The 21970-nt window shown below is 39.7% G+C and overlaps 1 protein-coding gene across 1 annotated transcript in view; it reads left to right on the plus strand.

Moving 5' to 3' along the window:
- PIG-G (phosphatidylinositol glycan anchor biosynthesis class G) overlaps positions 1–14517 on the plus strand; it is a 179284-nt gene extending 164767 nt beyond the window's left edge. The window contains exons 15-16 of the mRNA XM_068227421.1: positions 10611–10721; positions 13265–14517. Of these exons, the coding sequence (XP_068083522.1) occupies positions 10611–10721; positions 13265–13478 (325 nt within the window). The 3' untranslated portion in view covers positions 13479–14517. The remainder of the gene's footprint in view (positions 1–10610; positions 10722–13264) is intronic.
- Positions 14518–21970: the final 7453 nt, after the last annotated feature.

Below are 21970 nucleotides of genomic sequence, written 5' to 3' on the forward strand. Positions count from 1 at the left end.
ACAAGCTTGCTACATCATCATTTACTACTTCATGTCAAAGTTAAGTGGTTATTGAGAGGAAAGGTTTTTCTCTCACCTTTCCAAACTGCGAGAAGATTTGAATCAATTTCTTTGAGACCTAAAGTCAATCTTGGCAGAACTCTTCCTTGATCAATGACAGATAGATGAACTTGAATATTTATCTGACATTTGTACTCTTTTTAATGGTTTGAACTGATCTCCTCGAGGAACTATGAGAAATGTGTTTAATCTCTGGAATAAAATAGATGCATTCTGGAAGAAATTAGTTTTTTGGAGACTAAATTTTCTTCTTTTTCTTTCTTCAAAACCATATCACTAAATTGGTTTTGGTCATCTGTGTGTGTTTATTTAGTTATTTATTTATCATGCCTTTGTAGGTGGCGAAGTTAGGGCTCTTGGCCCTCTCTTACACTTAACCACTGTACACATCATTGAGAGCAGAGTCTGAGTACATATTATATAATAAATGATAACCTACACAAAAATACCTTACACTTTTTTAACTCACATTCATACGATCATTCATTCTTTCCAGTCATACAAGTTAGTCAGCTGCATTCAGCAGGTAGTCTCGGCAAGCAGTCTTAAATTTAAGTAATGAAGTGGAATTTCTGACACTGACAGGCAGGGAATTCCAAAGTCTAGAACCCGCCACAACAAAGGAGTTGTTGTACATGGAGGAGCGGTGAACAGGAATAGAAAGGGAGGAACCAGAGCGGGTATTACTGCAGTGAAAGGAGGACAAATACTTAAGCTGGGATGAAATGTATAGTGGTCTGTCTTCAGAGAGCAGTCTGTATATCTGTATCAGTATGTGATACATCCGTCGTTTGTCAGGTTTTAGCCATGAAATAGTGTGATAGTATGGGGTGACATGTGTATCATAACTCAGACTGTATATAAATCTAAGGCAACAATTAAGCGCCCGCTGAAGTTTCAAAGTCTGCTCTTTTGTTGCGTCTACCAGAATGACGTCACAGTAGTCGAGGACGGGAAGCACTAGCGTTTGTATGAGTTTGACTCTCACAATACAAGGTAAAATATCGCTGTTTCTTTTAACCGAATGAAGTATCGAAAATATTTTTTTACACACATTCTTAATATATTCAGACCAATTTAAAGTTTCGTTCATTGTCACTCCTAGATTTCTCACAGTTTGGCTGAATGGGATAACTCTACCATTCAGTATAACTGAAGGAATAGTTTCGTATCTTAGTGTGGCCAACAATTTTTGAGAGCCAATAATGATTGCTTGCGTCTTGGAGGGATTAAGGAGGAGGGAATTTTTCAAGGAGTAAGCGTTAAGTCGCTGAAGGTCAGCATTGATGCCTGCTATGGCATGCAGCAAATCAGAGGTCTTACAGTGACAGTAAATTTGTAAGTCATCCGCAAAAAGATGGTAGCTACAATTCTTTAAATTAGAGGAAATGTCGTTTATATACACAATAAAGAGCAATGGGCCTAAAACACTACCCTGCGGCGTGCCTTCCTTCCTGGTTCGCCAGTGAGAGGTTTGATCAAGGGTTATAATTCGTTGCGTGCGATTTTTGAGGTACGATGAAAAGAAATTAATAGTTCGTTGATCGAAGTAGTAAGATTGCATCTTGTTTAATAGAGTCTGGATGTTTATAGTGTCAAATGCGCTACTGAAATCGAGGAGAGTAAGTATTGTCACTAGTCTTTGGTCCATTGTGTGCCGTATGTCATCAGTCACTTTGAGCAGGGCAGTTGCTGTGCTGTGTCCCTTCTTGAAGCCAGATTGCAATGGGTCTAGGAGAGAATGGTTATTTAAGTATTCCAACACCTGCTCGTGAACCAGACGCTCGAGTGCTTTGGAAATCGCTGGTAAGATAGAAATTAATCTGTAGTCGGATGGTAGGGAGGGGTCAGGTTTCTTAGGCACAGGGATAACATTAGCTAGTTTCCATAGTGAAGGAAAGGTTCCGTTTTTAAGGCAGTAGTTGAAAATGTGGGTAATAATTGGTAAAACAGCACCAATAATGTTGTGTAAGAAAGTTATAGGGATATCATCCACTCCTCTGGCTTTTGATTTGATAGAATATAATACTTTTTTAACTTTATTTGCAGTAACAGGGTGGAATGTGAAATGTTGTTTGTCAGGTAAAGGGTTCATAACGGGGTTGGGTACTGAGTTTGGGGAATTTAGTACATTAGGTGGTGTTCTTTCTTCAGTAAAAAATGCATTTAACTTATCGAGTGGTATGTCTGGCACATGGGGTTGTTGTCGAGGTTTCCCTATGCCTAAGGAACGAAGCGCGTCCCAAGCACTGCCAGAATTCATGTTTGCAGTCATGTGTGTGTGTGCGTGCGTGTGCGTGTGCGTGTGCATGTGCGTGTGCGTGCGCGCGTGTGTGTGTGTGTGTAGAATATCCCAAACGCTGTAGAATATTCCAATCGCTGTAGAATATTCCAATCTCAGCAGAAAAGCATTGAAATAATCAGTGATATTTTTAACTATGTAGTTATGTGAAACAGCTCTCTCTGCTGTCTGTACAACTAAAACAAAATACAAGAACCGAATGTACGTTAATACCACCGTCCATCCTACAGTATCAGCATTGTATCCATGAATCAACAAGATTTTAGCAAATAGGCAGCAGCAAATTATTCATTGTCTCTTCAAGAATAACCTTTCAGAGAAATAGGATAAATGGATGTGAGTGTAAAAAATTCAAACATTAAAGTAAAATGCTGATATGACTGAAATTTAAAAATTTAAAAATCATAGTTTTAATAATTTTTTTAAAAATTTAAAGAACAATCATATAAATCTAAAGGGAGTGTGATTTCTTCTACTTTGCCAGTCCCCAACATTTCTGTCTAACTTTTGCCAGTCCGCATGTGTTGAAAGGTTGAAACCACTGATGTAGAGTATTAAGCTGCTCGTCCACTGAAAGCGACTACTGCCGACTTTGATTCGTATGACTATGAACACTGCAGGTGACTTTGCGCGACTGTCAGTTGGCATTTGTACTCCTTGCAGGCCTGTGTGAGTTTCTGTAGGTGTTGTCAAGTTAGTAAGATCATTAAAAATTCTGTGAGATAGATAACGATTTAGTTTACTTTTAGGAGATTCCCTACCTGATAAGGCGTTGGAGGAAAAATCGCAAAAGAAGACATCGGTGTTGGATAAACTCAACACTAGCTAAAAGGAAGCCAATGGGAGATTCTATCGTCTATTCGATGATTTGAACAAAGACCCCCAGAAGGTCTTTGTTTATTATTGGATGCATCCAGAAACGTCTAGAAATTACATTCTGAATGCAATAGACCAAGAATAGCCAAAATATCACACTTCAGGGAGACAATAACGCCTCTGAAATGTTTAACTGAGAATCTATAGTAAGCAGTATGAATAATTTTTTAAAAGCTTTGAATTTTTAAAAGAATCAAAGGTCGAATTAAGTATGTATTTTAAGAATATATCTACAGACACAAAGATCAGACATTACAAGGCAACGGTGAGAAATGCTGCATTATATGCTGCTGAGACAATAGCACTAGGAAGAAATGGTGCGGAACAACTAGAGAAAGAAGAGAGAAAAATATTGAGGAAAATACTAGGCCCTAAGAGAGGAGGTGAGAGATGGATGAGGAGACCCAGGGAAGAACTATACCAGAACATGAGGACAATCTCAGAAGAAATCAGACTGAAAAGAGCAAGGTTTGCGGGACATGTAATCAGGATGAATATGGATAGAATGACGAAAAGAGTATGGGAAACAACAGCGAGGACACAAGGAAAGACAGGAACCAAGTGGGTAGTTGAACTCCGGAAAGATTGGCCAGAATTGGGGATCAAGGTGGAAGAAAAGGAAAATTGGAGAAGCAAGTACATACCGACTAATATGCCAGAGATCAATGATAGGGATGGATACAGGAAAAGGATTGAGAGTCACCAGTGGAGTAGACAAGAGAAGAGGATACTGAATATCTCGGAAGAAGAGCGGAAGAGAAGAAGAGAAAGGATGAAGAGGTTCTGGGAGGAGAAGAAGAAAATGCAATCCATGAAGGAGCTGTCCGTGGTCCTACAGAGGCCGTAACGCAAGAAGAAGAGGAAGAAGATATCAGTGTAACATATAAAAATAAGGAAGGTACACATCCATCAGAAAGCTTCATGTAAGATGAGGTAAATGGAAATATAAAACCTTTATTTCTAATTTCAACAGTCTTTACATGTTATTTTATTCAAATCCTACTGTTGGCTGTCATGAAGATGGTTATTCATGGTTTCCTCTTTGCACACTCGGCAAATGCTGGGGCTGTACTTAAGGCCACAGCCACTTCCTTCCCACTTCTAGCCCTTTCCTATCCCATCTTCGTGTATTACTTATCTGTGTGGTGCGACGTGAAACAAATTGTAAAATTTAACAAATCCTGTTATTTTCAACCATTTTCCTTTTTTAATTCTATAATCCTCAAGAAACGTTGGTTGTAACTCCACAACACATATCACTTTAACATTGCATTTTTTACGATGCACCTTAAAAATTACCAAACAGTTGTCATAAGCCACATTTACAGGGCCAGATTCCACTTGAAGACTGTTGTTCACCGGGCAAGTTGGCCGTTCGGTCAGGGGCACGCAGCTGTGAGCTTGCATCCAGGAGATAGTGGGTTTGAATCCCACTGTTGGCAGACCTGAAGATGGTTTTCCGTGGTTTCCCATTTTCACACCAGGCAAATGCTGGGGCTGTACCTTAATTAAGGTCACTGCCACTTCCTTCCAACTCCTAGGCCTTTCCTATCCCACCGTTGCCATAAGACCTATCTGTGTCGGTGTGATGTAAAGCAAAAAAAAAAAGACAGACAACCTGTCATTGGGTGGGCTTGTTTCAGGTTTTGGTTTGATGGTTCAAGATGGTAGGGATTGTGTGTATTTATATGGAGGCGGCATGTTCAGAGAAGTTTGACGTAATTTATCCTCATCTTTAAAAACTAGCTGGAGCTTATTTTTCACAGCCATTTTTCGACTGTCATGAACCTTATTCATATATGGAAAAAGGCTTACCAAAAACTGGTAATCATGTCATCCTTAACTGCTTTACTTTCGACAGGTAATTGTGCTCTCTCTATTTCAAGGAATTTTGTGACATCAAAATTTTATCGGTCATTTTCCTTCGTTTATGCAATTTGGTGTTGGTCATTGGAGGCTTCAATTTTGTTTATTCAACAGATGAGTTACGCTGCTGTGGATCAGTTACAATATGTTACTGAAATTATAAATATATTATAAATGATAATTTAATAAGACTAATTACCATTATCAACACTCACTGAGTGGAGTGGCCGTGCATGTTAACCGCGCCACAGCTGTGAAGCCAAACTCTGCATTCAGGAGGTGCGTGAGTTCGAACCCGAACACTGGCTGTCCTGAGAATATTTTTCTGTGGTTTCTCGTTATCACTTCCAGGCAAATGCTGGGACAGTTCCTATTCATAGTGCACAGCCGATTCCTTCCATCTCCTTACCCAGTTTCTTTCACCATCATATCATCTTCATTAGCTCCTAAACTGAGGTTTTTGTCAGAAAGGGCATCCATCCTTCAAACATGTCATGCAAATTCATCTCACCTCATCCCCAACCCTGCGTCAAAAAAGGGGACAAAGGGGTAGATATACCATTGTTAACATCCACTTCCTCTGAAACATTCGCCCATAGTTTGGGTTATATATCTTGAGAATTATAGTGTTTATCTTTCATATGGGTGTTTTCAATAATAATAATAATAATAATAATAATAATAATAATAATAATAATAATAATAATAATAATAATAATACCCGTGTGGGGATTTAGCGGTTACCTCCATCGGGTGCGCCCCATTGGAATTGGGGAAGCTCGCTGGCTCTGCCGCCAGCAGAGTCAGAGGGCAGTAGGGAAATAAAATACCACCGTGAAAAAAAAAACTGGTCCCTTGCCAGGGTTACGGCGAAGACTGAAAGAAATGACCAGAAACCAGAAAACATCTTGAGGCAACCTCTAGGGCTAACAACCCTAGTTGTAAAAGTATGGGTACCCGTCCAAAGCAAAGTCAAGTCAAAAAGCATGATGGCACAACATTTCAAGAAACATACCCCAGGGGGTAAATCTTTGGATAAATCCCTCATCATGAACGCTACGGCGCACGAGTCTCGTTAGGATTCTGGGGGAGACTCGACATCATGCAAGAGACGAGTCGGAGCGTCTCGGTGTACCCCGAAGAGTCAAAAACTCAGGCCAAAATCTAAAACCTTTCTAGCAACTTTCAACATAAATTCACTTACACAAACTGGCAAGCTGAAAACCCTCACCAAAGCTCTTCACGAAAATCAGATATCCATAGTGGCCCTACAGGTAACAAGGTACTCAGATGAAGAGATTTTTGAATCTGAAGGCTACCGAATTTTCAAGAGCAAAGCGCAAAGAGGAATCCTCAATGGAGCTGTGATGCTTGGAACCGCGTTTGCTGTTAGAACCAAGATCCTTAAATCGGTTGCAAATTTCGAACCTGTGAATGACAGATTGTCTATACTCACAATTAAATGCGCGAACAAAACCTACGCCCTAGTAAACGCACATGCTCCTACAAATGATAAGAACAAGTCTGATCCAGACGAAGTTGATAATTTCTGGGACCTACTGGATGAAAAATTGAACAAAATCCCCAAACACCATGTCAAGCTTCTTTAGGGTGACTTCAATGCCCAACTAGGTCGTGAGCAGAAGTACAAGAAAGTTATAGGAAATTACCCTGCTCACAAAAGAACCAATCCCAACGGCAAAAGACTGGTGACCATTTGCGAAAATCACAACCTGCAGGTCATGTCGACCCACTTTCGCCATCTACCCAGAAAGCAAATGACTTGGCGTTCTCCTGTCCAAGCTCTCGGAGAGTTCCAAATTGATCATGTTGCAATCTCCAGGAGAAACAGCCCTGAGATTAAGAATGTCAAGGTAAAGAAAGGCATCAATGTGGCCTCAGATCATTATATGTCTCTTATCAAATTCAAACCAATTCCCGCAAACACAAGGAAGACAACCAAACAGATCACACGCTTCGACAATGATAAACTTCGGCAAAGGGTCGAGGAGTTCCAGGAGAAGGCTAGACCAAATGACTGTGACTTTAACAACGCCAAAAGTCTCCTTGTTGAGGCCGCCAAAGACATTGCAGAAATCAAGAGAAGCAAAAAGCATGCCTGGTGGAATGGTACCTGCGAATCAGTCCTTGAAGAAAGACTCAATGGGTGGAAACAGTACTACTCTACAAAATCAGAAAATGATTGGGAAACCTACAAAACCCAACGTGCCCAAGCAGCTAGGGTGTTCAGAACTGAGAAACGTAAATATGAAAAATCTCTCATTGAAAAGATAGAACAAAACTTTAGGAAGAATGAAAGCAATGAGTACTACAGAGCCTTCAAACGCAAACTCACTGGCTATGAACCACCATCTCTATGCTTTGAGCGAAAGGACGGCACACTGGCGACGTCAAATGAAAATTGCAGCATTCTGGCAGATTACTTCAGGAATTTACTTAATTGCTCTAAATCGCGAAGCGCCATTGAGACCGAGGAACCTTACTCAGGTACCCAGATTCCAGACCACCCGACAGAAATGAAATCAAGCGCCACATTGCCCGTCTCAAAAATAACAAAGCGCCGGGGGAAGACTCAGTAGTAGCAGAACTATGGAAATATGCCCCAGAGGAATCACTTGATATCTTGCAAAAGCAAACAGAAGAAATTTGGAACGAGGAGACCCTACCCGAAGATTGGAAAATAGCTTTGATCCATCCATTACACAAAAAAGGCAGCATGAAGAACATCAACAACTACAGAGGAATATCTTTGCTACCCATGACTTACAAAATTCTATCACTTGCCATCCTGGAGCGTTTGGAAGCACAAGTCGAACATCAAATAGGTGAATACCAAGGAGGGTTCAGAAAAAGTCGCTCAACAGCTGAACAGATCCAAAATCTCAAAACGATCATCAGATATTGTACACTAAGGTCCAAGCAGTATGTGTCCGTCTTTGTGGACTTTAAGAAAGAGTACGACTCCATTGACCGGGAAGTCCTGCTAAACATCTTAAATGAATTTGGAGTTGATTTGAAACTGCTGGCATTAATTAGAGCCACCCTGACCGGTACAAAATCCAAGGTGAAGTTCCACGGATGTCTCTCGCATTCCTTTGACATCAAAACAGGAGTCTGACAAGGTGATGGACTATCCACGATACTCTTCAACTGTGTTCTTGAAAAGATCATCAGAACCTGGCGGGTGAGATTACAGGAAACCAACTACAGTCCATTGAGAATAGGAACCAAATCCAAGGGGATCGCAACAGACTGCTTAGCATTTGCCGATGATATTGCTGTTCTCTCAACCGACGTAGAAACCGCTAGAGCTCAAGTTGAAATTTTAAAGGAAATTGCCGAACAAACTGGTTTGCAGATATCGTTTGAGAAAACAGAAGTAATGACTAACATCAAAGAGGCTCCACCAAAACTCCATACAAAATACGGGGACATCACCCGAGTAGACAAATTCAAATACCTGGGTGAGATCATCATGAAAAATGGACTGGACAAAGAAGCACTTCAGGAGCAAGTACACAAACTGGAAATAGCCTACTAAACATCCCGTACAATCTACAACAAAAAATGTCTTTCCCAAAACACCAAGATACGTCACTATGAAACAGTTCTGAAGCCAGTAGTTCTATATGCAGCCGAAACCCTGTCTCTAAATGCCAACAAAGGACTCCTTGAAGAACTGGAGAAAAGAGAACGCAAAATTTTGAGAGGAATCTTGGGATCAAAGTACAGAAATGGAATCCATCAAAAGAGATCCAACAAGGAAGTCTACAGCAAAATAGAGAAAATTACCGACACAATCAGAAAAAGATGGGCACGATTTTATGGTCATCTGAAAAGAATGGACAGAAGAAAGTTAACTAAAGAAATCTTTCACTTTTTTGATTCAAACCCCAAAACCACAATTCCCTGGTTTAGAAATACCAAAGAAGACCTGCAAATGCTACATATCTCAGCTGAAGATGCCTTTAACAGAGATCTCTTCCGCAAGAAAATATTGACGAACGGGCTAAACCGAGACAAGCAACCGAAGGGAAGACACGGTGCCCCTTGGACAGAGGAGCGTAAGCAGGCCCACTCACAAAGAATGAGGGAAATTTGGGCTCTAAAGAAGGCCAAGTTCAGTGTCAAATGCAACAAGACTTAACGTGGTCCTTGATGGCCCCAGCGAATTATATATTATAATAATAATAATAATAATAATAATAATAATAATAATAATAATAATAATAATAATAATAATAATAATAATAATAATGTTGTGTATGACAATGGGAGACAACCAAGTGCTTGTAGGAACCGTAGTGTACTGGTGACTACAAGCGGCAGATCCCATTCAAGTAGGATCTGTCGTTTGTCGCCTGTTGTCGGCTGTAGTTGCGTGAAGTTGGCTACCTGAGGTCACTTGCAGTGGACGCGGTTTCATTTAACTCTTTGATTTGGGATATTTGGGATCAGTTGCGCTAGTATGCACGTAGTCACCTCATCTCGTTCTCGTGCGTAGTCGCTTCCAGTGGATGAGCAGCCTTAGTCCATCATTGCTTAGGTTACTCCTTGGGTTTCTTTCCAATAAATTCCAGTATGCAGCTCATCTTTGCAATTGTATCTGCTTTTGCTTAAGTTGAAGCCATTACATACAACTTTCACACATTTTATTTTTGTAAGGCACAACACTAAATTGTTTTCTTATGTACTTAATTTAGAAGCACAATCCAATATAGTGAAGCAAGCTGTCCATCTCACGCGTCAGCATCTTTTTTTTTTTTTTTTTAATTCTTGGTTGATATTCTGCCTCTTTCATAGTTGGCAAACATTCTATTGAAAACTCAAAAATTAGATTCCCAGTTGGGAAATATAATCTCATACACTGATTGAGAAGATTAAGAAATGTGAACACCAACATTCTATACCAAATATTGCAATGTTGCAATAAATGTTCAAGGCTTTCTTTCATCAGATGATTGCAGGTAACATGTATCATCATTTGCCACTTCATGCAGACTGCATTAATCCTTGCGTTTACATTGTTAGCTGTAGTGGACCCAAGATACTTAACCCATTAGCGCCTTGTGTTGCCATATGGCAATGATTTTTGCACCTTTTTCTTTTAATACTGTTGGCAACAAGAAATAATCTGGAAGATTGTAGTGTCATCCGACAGTTAGAGAAGAGTTTGTAGAATTGAGTAATCACATTTATTTAATTTTAAAATCTATTGTTGTGACACAAAGACTGGTGGACTCTTGGTTATTTTAAGATTCCTGCAAAATGGCTGCCGGCTTCACGTAAAAAGGATATAAAATCTGTAAGTGAAGTTCTTTCATTGGATTATGTTTACAGTAGTGTTGTGCACACTTCATTATATATGTTGTAAGCATTTGAAATAGTACGGGCGCACATTGCTGTAGTAGTGCTTGTTGAATCATTAGCGTTGCCATACGGCAGATCATGATACTTTATACTGATTCATACATCTTCATTGCAGGAAGGGATTTTCCCTTTTAGAAGCACTGGATATGCTACTGGCTGAAAATCTTGATGGTGATATTTTTGTGGAACCGCCCTATGTAAATGTACTTACAGATGAGGGCTCCTGGTGATGAAGATGATGGTGGGCTTATTGATAATCTCTCTCTCAACAGTTACGTGTCAGTGCTGAAATGAAGCTTGTAAATAATGAAAGAATTGGGATTCGTTACGATGGTGAAGGTGTGTTACCAGAGGGCGAAGTGCCTTTTCTGTCTACTGATGCAAGATCTGTTTCAATACCCGATGCTGCGAAAGAGCGGATAACTGATAGAGGAAATAATAAATCAAATGACAAACTAAGATAGACCGATTGGGCTGATTTCAATACTGGGCGACTGTTGACATTTACGGAGCTTAGTTATAGCAAGTGAAAATCCATGACTGTTGTCATTTTTTAATTGTTTACAGGTAACCAGCTGATCGAACATTTAGTTCGAGAGACTAAAACGTATGCAGTGTTTTTAAATTGTACTGACCCACAAATAACTTCTGATGAAATTCGTTGCTTTATCGCCATACTTTTCATTCCTGGATATAAAAGGTTGCCCTCCAAGCATTCTTATTGGAACACACAAGATGATATGAAAACAGTGAAAGGTTGTCATTCTCTATCTCTGTGGCTAACGCGCAAGTACTGAGGGTGGACTTTTATATGCCTCCGAAAACATAGACTACTATAGTTGTTCTATAGTTTGTAACTGCATCTGAAGGTCTTTGATTCTTCGTTTTTTTATTTTTGACGTTATTCTATTGTTCCAGTGAGTGTTTTGTTTTAACAGGCAACGAACTGTACATATGTGTCTATGTACTGCAAACAAATATTTTCTCCTTTGTTCAATAATTCTATATTTATTTTTGCTGTGATGTGAATAAAAACTGATATTCCATATTCTTACAAGAAATAATGCTAAGATATTTCAACACTGTTATTGCACGATAATAAAAAAACACTTTGCAACCTAAATTCAACTTTCAAAACCATTGTTTAAAAATAGGTAGTGCAAGCGCCTAGTGTTGCCATATGGCAACATCAAATATCTTATGACCTAGCGATTCCAAAATTCTGAAACTTGTTTTATTAGTTTATTTTGGTCTCAAACATGTGGCAAAACACAATAAATAAGCAAATCGCAGAAAAAGATTAATTCAGGCGCTAATGGGTTAAGCTTCATTACACATGAAAAATCCTCGTCATTGACTTGGATTTGGTTTATTTTCCGATATCATGTACTCTCTCCCACCAGCCCATGCATGCTATCACAACTGGTCATCCCATTCTTGGGTTTAACATCGGAAATCACTCTTGTTTTCGGTGTCTAGCAAGATGTTGTCAGCATAAGGAAGGCTGCAGGGTATTGGTTAGTGAAGGCTCTTGTAACCAGGTTCATCATGAGGATGAATAGAACTAGTAGTGGTAGTATTTGTTTTAAGGGGAAATGTTACAAGATAATCCCCATGTGATAGTGCTGAGCCCTGGTGGACGCTAACTGTAGTCTGCAAGTTAGTGGATGCTGCTGGAGTGGCTTGGATGTAGCTTCTTGACACTGCACAAAGCAACGGTACCCAACTAACAACGTACGCTGGGACACCGTTTTGTTGAAATCCTAGTCAAATCAGGTCATTTGGTACACCTTCTCAAGGTCTAGGAAAGTGGGATCAAGCGACTTATTCACCTCAACAATTCTTCACAGATTCTACTTGATGTTTGGTCATTTTAGTTATCTTGTAATTTCATTAATCAAGAATGTGTTCAAACACCTTCATTCTATAGCTTAGAAGTCTCTTTTCTTTTTCTTTTTTTTCTTTTTTTTTTTTTTTTCTGTGTTGACATTCTACATTAATTTGGAATATAAATGATGTCAAACACAGTGTTATTTTCCTGTTTTGCAAAATGAAGACCATGTTTTCATTAAAACAATATCAACCAATGGGGTTATGCATATTTTTGTTACAAAGAAGTTATCTATTAAATGGGGCAGAACATGTTATTTTTAATGATGAACATTATGATTAAACAAGATATTCACTAGGCTGTAAGAATTTTTATGAGCGCTTACATCTAGGACATCTCTACGTTGGTGCATCCATGTTAAGAGAGCAATGTCAGAGATAGTCTTCTGAGATGGAAACTCTCAGAATATATCTTATATCATTGACTTGAGCAGTGGTACAGTACTGCCATCTTGTGACATATAACACTAACTAAAGCTTCATGGACTCTAATGGTGTACATACTGGTAGTTCATTCTTGATTTTTATTGTCTTGTTTAAGTCTAATGTGAATTATGTTCGGAGTGCTACTGGAACAATTACTGCTGGTGTGGGCTATGCTGGCACTTAAATTGGAATGTGTTAAGAAGTGTACAGTGATAAAAACAACATATTTTGATTTCTGTTTCTCCGACAGTAAAACCTACCATACTAACATCTAATGTGCATATACAGTACCACCAACATATCTGGGATTTGATTTATCCATTGAGCTGCTGGATATTAATTGTCAAACTTTGCAATTGAAAGATTTTTAGATAAATGCAATACAAATGTTGATATTGATTTTCTCTGCATTGGATGGTACTTTGAAATTGTGAATGTATTTTACTGTTACAGGTTAGGTGCAGTATGTCTTGTATTGGCACGAATGCGGTTATTGTCCGTGTCAGTATTTGCAGGTCTTGTGATGTCTCAGCGCTACCATCTCTTTGTTTGGACTGTGTTCTCGCCGAAGTTGTTGTATGAGTCTGTTCACACGGGCGTGTTACTAGTGGTCTTGATTGCCACTAACATTGTCACTCAGTTATTAAGGACAAAGGGCATTCCATAGGAAGGGAAGGGGAAAGGCAAATTCAGGACTGTTATCTCAATGAGATATTTCAGTATCTGTAAAGGTCATTCTGTTGAAACAGAGACAGAGCTGGCACACTGCAAATAACCAATGGACAGACAAGAGGTTTGGTGTTTGTAGTAACAGCTCAGAAAGTGGTCAATTGGAAACACGCATCTGCTGAATAGAGGAGGAAAAAAAAGTTGAAGCAACATTCGTGTTTAATGGTTATGTCCAAGCAAAATTAACATGGCATGACTCAGTTCTGATGCAAAGTAGCTGCTTTGACAAGGAAAACTGTCGTGAAGTGTGCTTATGCTCCACGGTAATGCACGTCAACACACTGCTAACGCAACAGTGGACAGTCGGTTCTGCTTTTGCAAGTCACAGCTTTAGTCTGCTGGAGAAAGCCTTGAAGAGTAAGCATTTTACCACCGATTAAGCTGTTCCCATGAAGAGTGGTTCAACCAGCACCATCCATTGTGGAGGGTATAGAGAATTTGAGAGAAAAAATATGTAGATCAACCACTTAATCAATACACTATATTATAATCTAAAAAGGTTATTTATCAAACAAAAGTAAACACAAGTTTTGGTTCTTGGAACCATCATCAACACGCAATCACTTAAATAAGATTATTAGCACAACAAAATCACCAATGGTACATTTTTCTGGATATGTTATGTTGAAGATATTTTTACCATTATTGATGAACAAATCACTAATAGTACCACTATACTCAACTACCTTAATGAATGAGATCCTTATATAATTATTTTAAATTAAAAAATATGCTATTTGTTCGGGGTCTTGACCTAGAGAGATCTTTTTCCCCTACTTGCATCATATGTGAGGAAGCTGTTTATATTTTGTAAAGTGTTGAATGTGAGGAAAGGAACGTTAAGGACGACGCAAACACCCAGTCCCCAGGTCAGGGATATTAATCATTTACAATTAACCCCTGACCCGGCCGGGAATCAAACCCAGGTCCGCCGGGTGACAGGCAGACATGTTGCCCCCTACACCGTGGGGCCGGATTATATAAAAACTAGCTGATGTACCCGTGCTTCGCTACGGAATTTTACATTGTATCCAGAATTCTAGGTTAGGTAGTGTACACATTGTAAGCAAGATTGTCTTAAATTGTATAGCTCTTAACGTTACCCTAGAAATGCGACGGGAGGTCACCAAACATCTTTTCTCATATGAAGACCGAGGGAATTTTCACTGTAATGGTAGAACCAATGTCATACCATCAGTCACAATCAGGTTGGGATGTATTCATCATAATGCCTTTTTACATCCTCAGAAAGACTGTCTTAGTGGTTTTCCCAACTGAAATGAACATGCAATGGCGCAATTAAAAGCAATGCTTTCATATTACGAAATACTCGTTCAAATAAAACACCACACATTTTCTCACTTTTAACGAAGAGGACTACGCTGCCTATCTAACAGTCCAAAGTTCCAGACCTGGAATGACCAAACCACAGATAGCCGTGATCCATGAAAAACTCTTCAGCTTTCTTCGGCGGGGAGAGGGTCGAATAGTGGAGACTTCCAGGGCAAAAACTATGCCCAATTACTATTCCGTTTCCTAGGAGTACCCGATGAGTCGGAAAATATCAATTCACTACACTGGCGGCGGAAAAATCTACCTGAATTGAAGGCAAATTTTTCCTCCAAGCCAGAAGAGAAACCCCCTCTTCACTGTTAGTTTGGAATAAATTGAATGTAGAATTTAATAAAAGTGAAGAGAAAGAAGCTTTTCTTAACAAACGGCTCTTTTCAGAGTTGAATTTTGAGTTATTTAGTGAATATTGTGGTGCTATAATTTGGAAAAGGCCTAAATTTTTATTCTAGACCAGGCCATACTACTACTACTACTACTACTACTACTACTACTACTACTACTACTACTACTACTACTTTTTTTTTTGCTAGGGGCTTTACGTCGCACCGACACAGATAGGTCTTATGGCGACGATGGGATAGGAAAGGCCTAGGAGTTGGAAGGAAGCGGCCGTGGCCTTAATTAAGGTACAGCCCCAGCATTTGCCTGGTGTGAAAATGGGAAACCACGGAAAACCATCTTCAGGGCTGCCGATAGTGGGATTCGAGCCTACTATCTCCCGGATGCAAGCTCACAGCCTCACGCCTCTACGCGCACGGCCAACTCGCCCGGTGCTACTACTACTACTACTACCACCACCACCACCACCACCACCACCACCACCATCACTACTAAGTGAGGCTCTGCCTTAAGTATGCACACTGCTCATTCAAAACAGTGTGTCAGAGTAGGGATCGAATAGCTGAAATACTATGATGATCCAGTGTGTTACGTACCAGCTGTATCAGAAAATGTATGAACCAGAGGAATGGCATGCTAAAGAAGAAAGTTTTCTAACTCCCCGGCTATTTCCCGCCAATATTCAGTCAGGCTGTTATACTTGGTACGCAGCAGTAATCCCATCTATCGGAGTTGAGAGGCAGCATCAGAGATAAAGAACATCACAATAAACAATAGTCAATGTACTGTTATTGTTGATCAATGTTATGCACTTTCGATATTATAGGCCTTCACATTTCGTTTTCTTCCGACTCTGAAATAGCACTCTTATCATAGTCGGTACGGTAAAACTGAATAAAAGATAAATGATCAGAAATTGTATTCTCTATAACTTTTTTATATAGTACTTTCCGATAGGACCAATAACATTGGTATTTAAAAATTACATTTTAGGCACCTTCCCCTAAACTACGATTTCATCCAGGATGAATAAAATTGTTTATAGCTTAGACTGTAGTTTCTTATTCCCCGACTCCATTTACCGATTTTCATTAAATTCTGTTAACCCATTTTCTCTGGCTTGGCGTTTATATGGACTTAGCAACAAAAAAAAATCATGAATATCTGTGTTATCATAGCCGGTACGGTAAAAATGCATAAGACATAAATGGTCGTAAATTCAATTCTCCATAACTTTGGTTATGTAGTATTTATCGATACGACAACTAATAATATAAATATTTGAGAATTACATTTAGGCCTTCCCCTAAATTACCATTTCATTCAGCGTAAATAAAATTACTTATAGCTTAAATTGTAGTGGCTCATTCTGCAACCTTGCATACCAATTTTCAATGAAATAGGATCACTACATGCTAGCCTATTTCCCACATTTTAGCTGAAGATGACGCCAAACAGCGTCGAAACTAGTTCCAAGTGTAAATATATGTTGTAAATAAACTATAACATTTATTGTATTGAAAAGGTGGACCCGTTTAAGTTCCCTATCTTCCATTCTCAGTTCAATACGGACAAAAATGAAATTCTTAGATTTAAATAGGATCACTAATAACGTAAATATTTAAAAATTAAATTTTAGGCCTTCCCCTAAACTACCATTTCACTCAGAGTGAATAAAATTATTCATAGGCTAGATTGTAGCGACGTATTTCTTGACTTTTCATACCAATTTTTATGAAGATAGGATTACTAAAAACATAAATATTTGAAAATTAAATTTTAGGCCTTCCCCTAAACTACCATTTTTATCAGCGTGAATAAAATTATTTATGGCCTAGATTGTAGCGACTTATTCCCCGACTTTGCATACCGATTTTCATTAAATTCTCTTTGGCCGTTTTCTAGTGATGCGTGTACAGACAGACAGAAATTACGGAAAAGTAAAAAGTGCATTTCCTGGTTACTGTGGACATGACCGATACAGAAATACCATTCTTTTCAAATTCTGAGCAATGTACAGATAAAACTCTTATTTTATATATATATATAGATTACTATCGAAACAGAAAGTAATTCTAAACTTATTTTCTTAGATTTATCTATCAAAAGACATAAAATCTCACTCTCATACGCTATACATTGCAAGCCAGCATTAACAAGCAACAGAATCAGACAAGATACACTCAGGATCCAACAAAAAGCAGCCTTTTATAATGTGATCTATAGACCTCATAAGATTCCTCCTCCTAAAAATAACTGCAAGAAAGAAATAAACACATTAACCATAGCCCAAGAAAAGGGTTATAATAGAAACTATGTTAACAAAATAATAAATAAAATCAAGAAAAAAAGAAAATTTATTTAAACAACATAATATTAACATTGCTTTTAAAACTAACAATAATACACTGACTGACAGTGACAATGCAACACCAAGGAGGAGTGGTTCGAAAGGGATGAAAGTTGGGGAAAAAACAGAGACGGCACGGATGAATAATTGATGTTTATTTCAAACCGATATGCAGGTTACACAATGCGCACGGCATCGACTCAGTAGGATGTAGGACCACCGCGAGTGGCGATGCACGCAGAAACACGTCGAGGTACAGAGTCAATAAGAGTGCGGATGGTTCTCCATTCTCTGTCAACCATTTGCCACAGTTGGTCGTCCGTACGAGGCTGGGGCAGAGTTTGCAAACGGCGTCCAATGAGATAATAATATAAGAGAATTTATTGGACTCCAACCTATTCAATACATTACAGGATGTTAACATTTTTAGTTGAACATCATTAAAATGGATAAAAATGTTACCATCCTGTAATGTATTGAATAGGTTGGAGTCCAATAAATTCTCTTATATTATTATTGAGATTCTTTCAATACGGAAAATAAAATGATTTTCATTACTTGTCCAATGAGATCCCACACGTGTTCGATTGGTGAGAGATCCGGAGAGTATGCTGGCCACGGAAGCATCTGTACACCTCGTAGAGCCTGTTGGGAGATGCGAGCAGTGTGTGGGCGGGCATTATCCTGCTGAAACAGAGCATTGGGCAGCCCCTGAAGGTACGGGAGTGCCACCGGTCGCAGCACATGCTGCACATAGCGGTGGGCATTTAACGTGCCTTGAATACGCACTAGAGGTGACGTGGAATCATACGCAATAGCGCCACAAACCATGATGCCGCGTTGTCTAGCGGTAGGGCGCTCCACAGTTACTGCCGGATTTGACCTTTCTCCACGCCGACGCCACACTCGTCTGCGGTGACTATCACTGACAGAACAGAAGCGTGACTCACCGGAGAACACGACGTTCCGCCATTCCCTCATCCAAGTCGCTCTAGCCCGGCACCATGCCAGGCGTGCACGTCTATGCTGTGGAGTCAATGGTAGTCTTCTGAGCGGACGCCGGGAGTGCAGGCCTCCTTCAACCAATCGACGGGAAATTGTTCTGGTCGATATTGGAACAGCCAGGGTGTCTTGCACATGCTGAAGAATGGCGGTTGACGTGGCGTGCGGGGCTGCCACCGCTTGGCGGCGGATGCGCCGATCCTCGCGTGCTGACGTCACTCGGGCTGCGCCTGGACCCCTCGCACGTGCCACATGTCCCTGCTCCAACCATCTTCGCCACAGGCGCTGCACCGTGGACACATCCCTATGGGTATCGGCTGCGATTTGACGAAGCGACCAACCTGCCCTTCTCAGCCCGATCACCATACCCCTCGTAAAGTCGTCTGTCTGCTGGAAATGCCTCCGTTGATGGCGGCCTGGCATTCTTAGCTATACACGTGTCCTGTGGCACACAACAACACGTTCTACAATGACTGTCGGCTGAGAAATCACGGTACGAAGTGGGCCATTCGTCAATGCTGTGTCCCATTTATCGTTCGCTACGTGCGCAGCACAACGGCGCATTTCACATCATGAGCATACCTCAGTGACGTCAGTCTACCCTGCAATTGGCATAAAGTTCTGACCACTCCTTCTTGGTGTTGCATTTGCTCTGTCAGTCAGTGTAATTCCAAATTATTATTCAACACCCAAATCATCAACACTTCAAATAAATTTTCATATTCAGGAATTTACAAACTTACCTGTAGAGATCGCAAAGCCAGTTACACAGGCCAGACAGCCAGAAACTTTTCTACAAGATACTTAGAACATTTTAATGCCTCTAAATATAATAAATATTCAGCTGTGAGCAAACATCAGTCAATCATCAATAATCTGCATTTAAGGCGGTTGCCCAGGTGGCAGATTCCCTATCAATTGTTTACCTCATATTTACATTTATTTATAACTAGCGAATGTACCCGTGCTTCGCTATGGTATTCTACATTGTATTCAAATATCGAAGTAAATAGTGTACATGCAGTAAATAAGATTGTTTTAAAATTGCATGTCTCATACTGTTATCCGAGAAAGAGCATGGGGAGGTCCCCATGCGTTGTTTCCAATGTAAAGTGTTTGTTACAGATTTGTGATGATAACGGCAGGTTCACTTGCCTACTGGCCTTCACAATCGAGTTGGGAAGTTTACATTATAATTGCAGGCCCCATTGCCTACTACGCGGACAGAATCGATTTGGGGAGTTTTCATTAAAATGGCAGCCCCCCTTTCCTACTTCCAGACAGATTATAGTTGAGGAGTTTTTATTATAATGACAGGCAATTACCGTACTATCACTCAAAATTGAGTTGTGCAGTTATCATTATAATGCCAGGCCCATTTTCCTACTGCCAGCCAGCTTACTGCCAGTCACACCAAGCTGGTGAGTTTTCATCAAAATAGCAGGCCACTATGCCTAATGCCAGTCACATTTTAGATTAAGACATTTCTTTATAATGGCGGGCACCCTTGCCTACTGCCAAACACAATCGGGTAGGGGAGTTTTAAACAAAACTGCACCGGGCGAGTTGGCCGTGCGCGTAGAGGCGCGCGGCTGTGAGCTTGCATCCGGGAGATAGTAGGTTCGAATCCCACTATCGGCAGCCCTGAAGATGGTTTTCCGTGGTTTCCCATTTTCATACCAGGCAAATGCTGGGGCTGTACCTTAATTAAGGCCACGGCCGCTTCCTTCCAACTCCTAGGCCTTTCCTATCCCATCGTCGCCATAAGACCTATCTGTGTCGGTGCGACGTAAAGCCCATAGCAAAAAAAAAAAACAAAAAAAAAAAACTGCATGCTCACTTGCCTTCTGCAAGTCAAATCGAGAAGTGAACTATTCATTACAATTGTAGGCCTTCCTTACTAATGACAGTTACACAGGAGTTGGAGAAGGAACCCTTTCATACTGCCAGTCAAAGTCGGTGTGGGGAGTACTGATTACAATAGCAGACCCACCCTTTCTCAATCGCTAAAAATCGACATCAGTGAATATACATAGATCGACATACGAAAGTATATGCGTGTTTACAATATTGAAGACCTTCATTTACAGATTAACTGTTACTAAACGTACGTCATATCGACAAAGGATTATACCATAAGACATGCCAGATTTAATGGCCTAAATGGCTGGTCCTATGATATGTCATCTATTCTTGGGTCAGATTGAGTTAGAAACGTGGAACAGGGTAAAGGTTTTATATGATTATCTCACACTACATTACTTTTCGGATAATTATGTGACAGCTACATACATAGCATTTGGCTCAAATATGGCTACTGGGTGGGCCAATTTTCGTGAAGAGTTTGATGATTCTGTATTTCATATAAGTAATTGAAAGTATGAATTATGCATGTGAAAATTCCAAATTGACTTAACATCGATTAATAGAGAAAAATCAAACGTAAAAGGGATACAGATACGGCAAAAAGTCATAAGACCAAGGTTGTAGATCATTCCAAATTGAACGGAGATTGTGCAATCCGTTATATGATAGGAATTTCCGAAGGTCTGCACCATCATTAAAATTGCCTGCATATTTCAATATTCTTCGGGGATAAAAAGTGAAAAATTTAATGATCTAGGATGTTTTCCGTTCGTTACAGGCTAAAACGTATAATTTTGTCAAATTTCAATTATCTTCTTTTTCTTCTGGCAGATTATGCCGCAATCTGGATTTTGGGCGAGGCGGGTAAAAACTAAACCAAAAATTATGGAGATGGTCATTATTACCCCTTAAACGGAAAGCTGTACGAAAATATCGCCAAAATAGTCAGTGTAGAGGCACACAGTTGTTACGATTTGATTTATATAGATAAGGAATCTGCTCCATGTAAAACACCTTTTGGGCTTTGTCCGCTGGATTTAACCTGCAAAAGTGACCATTCATGATATCTCCCTTATTAATCCTCCTGACGAAAAAATGCACATGAATAAAAGGTTTAGAGGTGGAATTCCATCACGTTTGGTCCATTTCCAGTCAGGTTGGTCTTGTTCTGTATATATTGTGGAAGAGTAAAATCACCATTTTGGTTCCCTATAAACCGCCAGTCCATTCCGGAACATGAAATGTTATTTACGTTTAAAACTTACCTTTGGACAGGTTGATGCTAAATATAAATTTTGGTTCGAATGTCTTCAACTCGTGAGTTAAGTCCGATGGGACTTTTACAGAAAAACGGTCCGTTAATGATATCTCCCTTATTAATCCTCGTATCGAAATGATGCACATGAGAAAAAGGGTTTAGAAATTAATTTCTACCAAGGTAGGTAGATTTCCATTAAGTTTGGTTGTGTATATTTTGTGGAAGTGCAAAATCACTGTTTCGGTTTCGTATAACCCCCCAG

This window comes from Anabrus simplex, chromosome 4 (genome assembly GCF_040414725.1).
Source record: "Anabrus simplex isolate iqAnaSimp1 chromosome 4, ASM4041472v1, whole genome shotgun sequence".
NCBI lineage: Eukaryota > Metazoa > Arthropoda > Insecta > Orthoptera > Tettigoniidae > Anabrus > Anabrus simplex.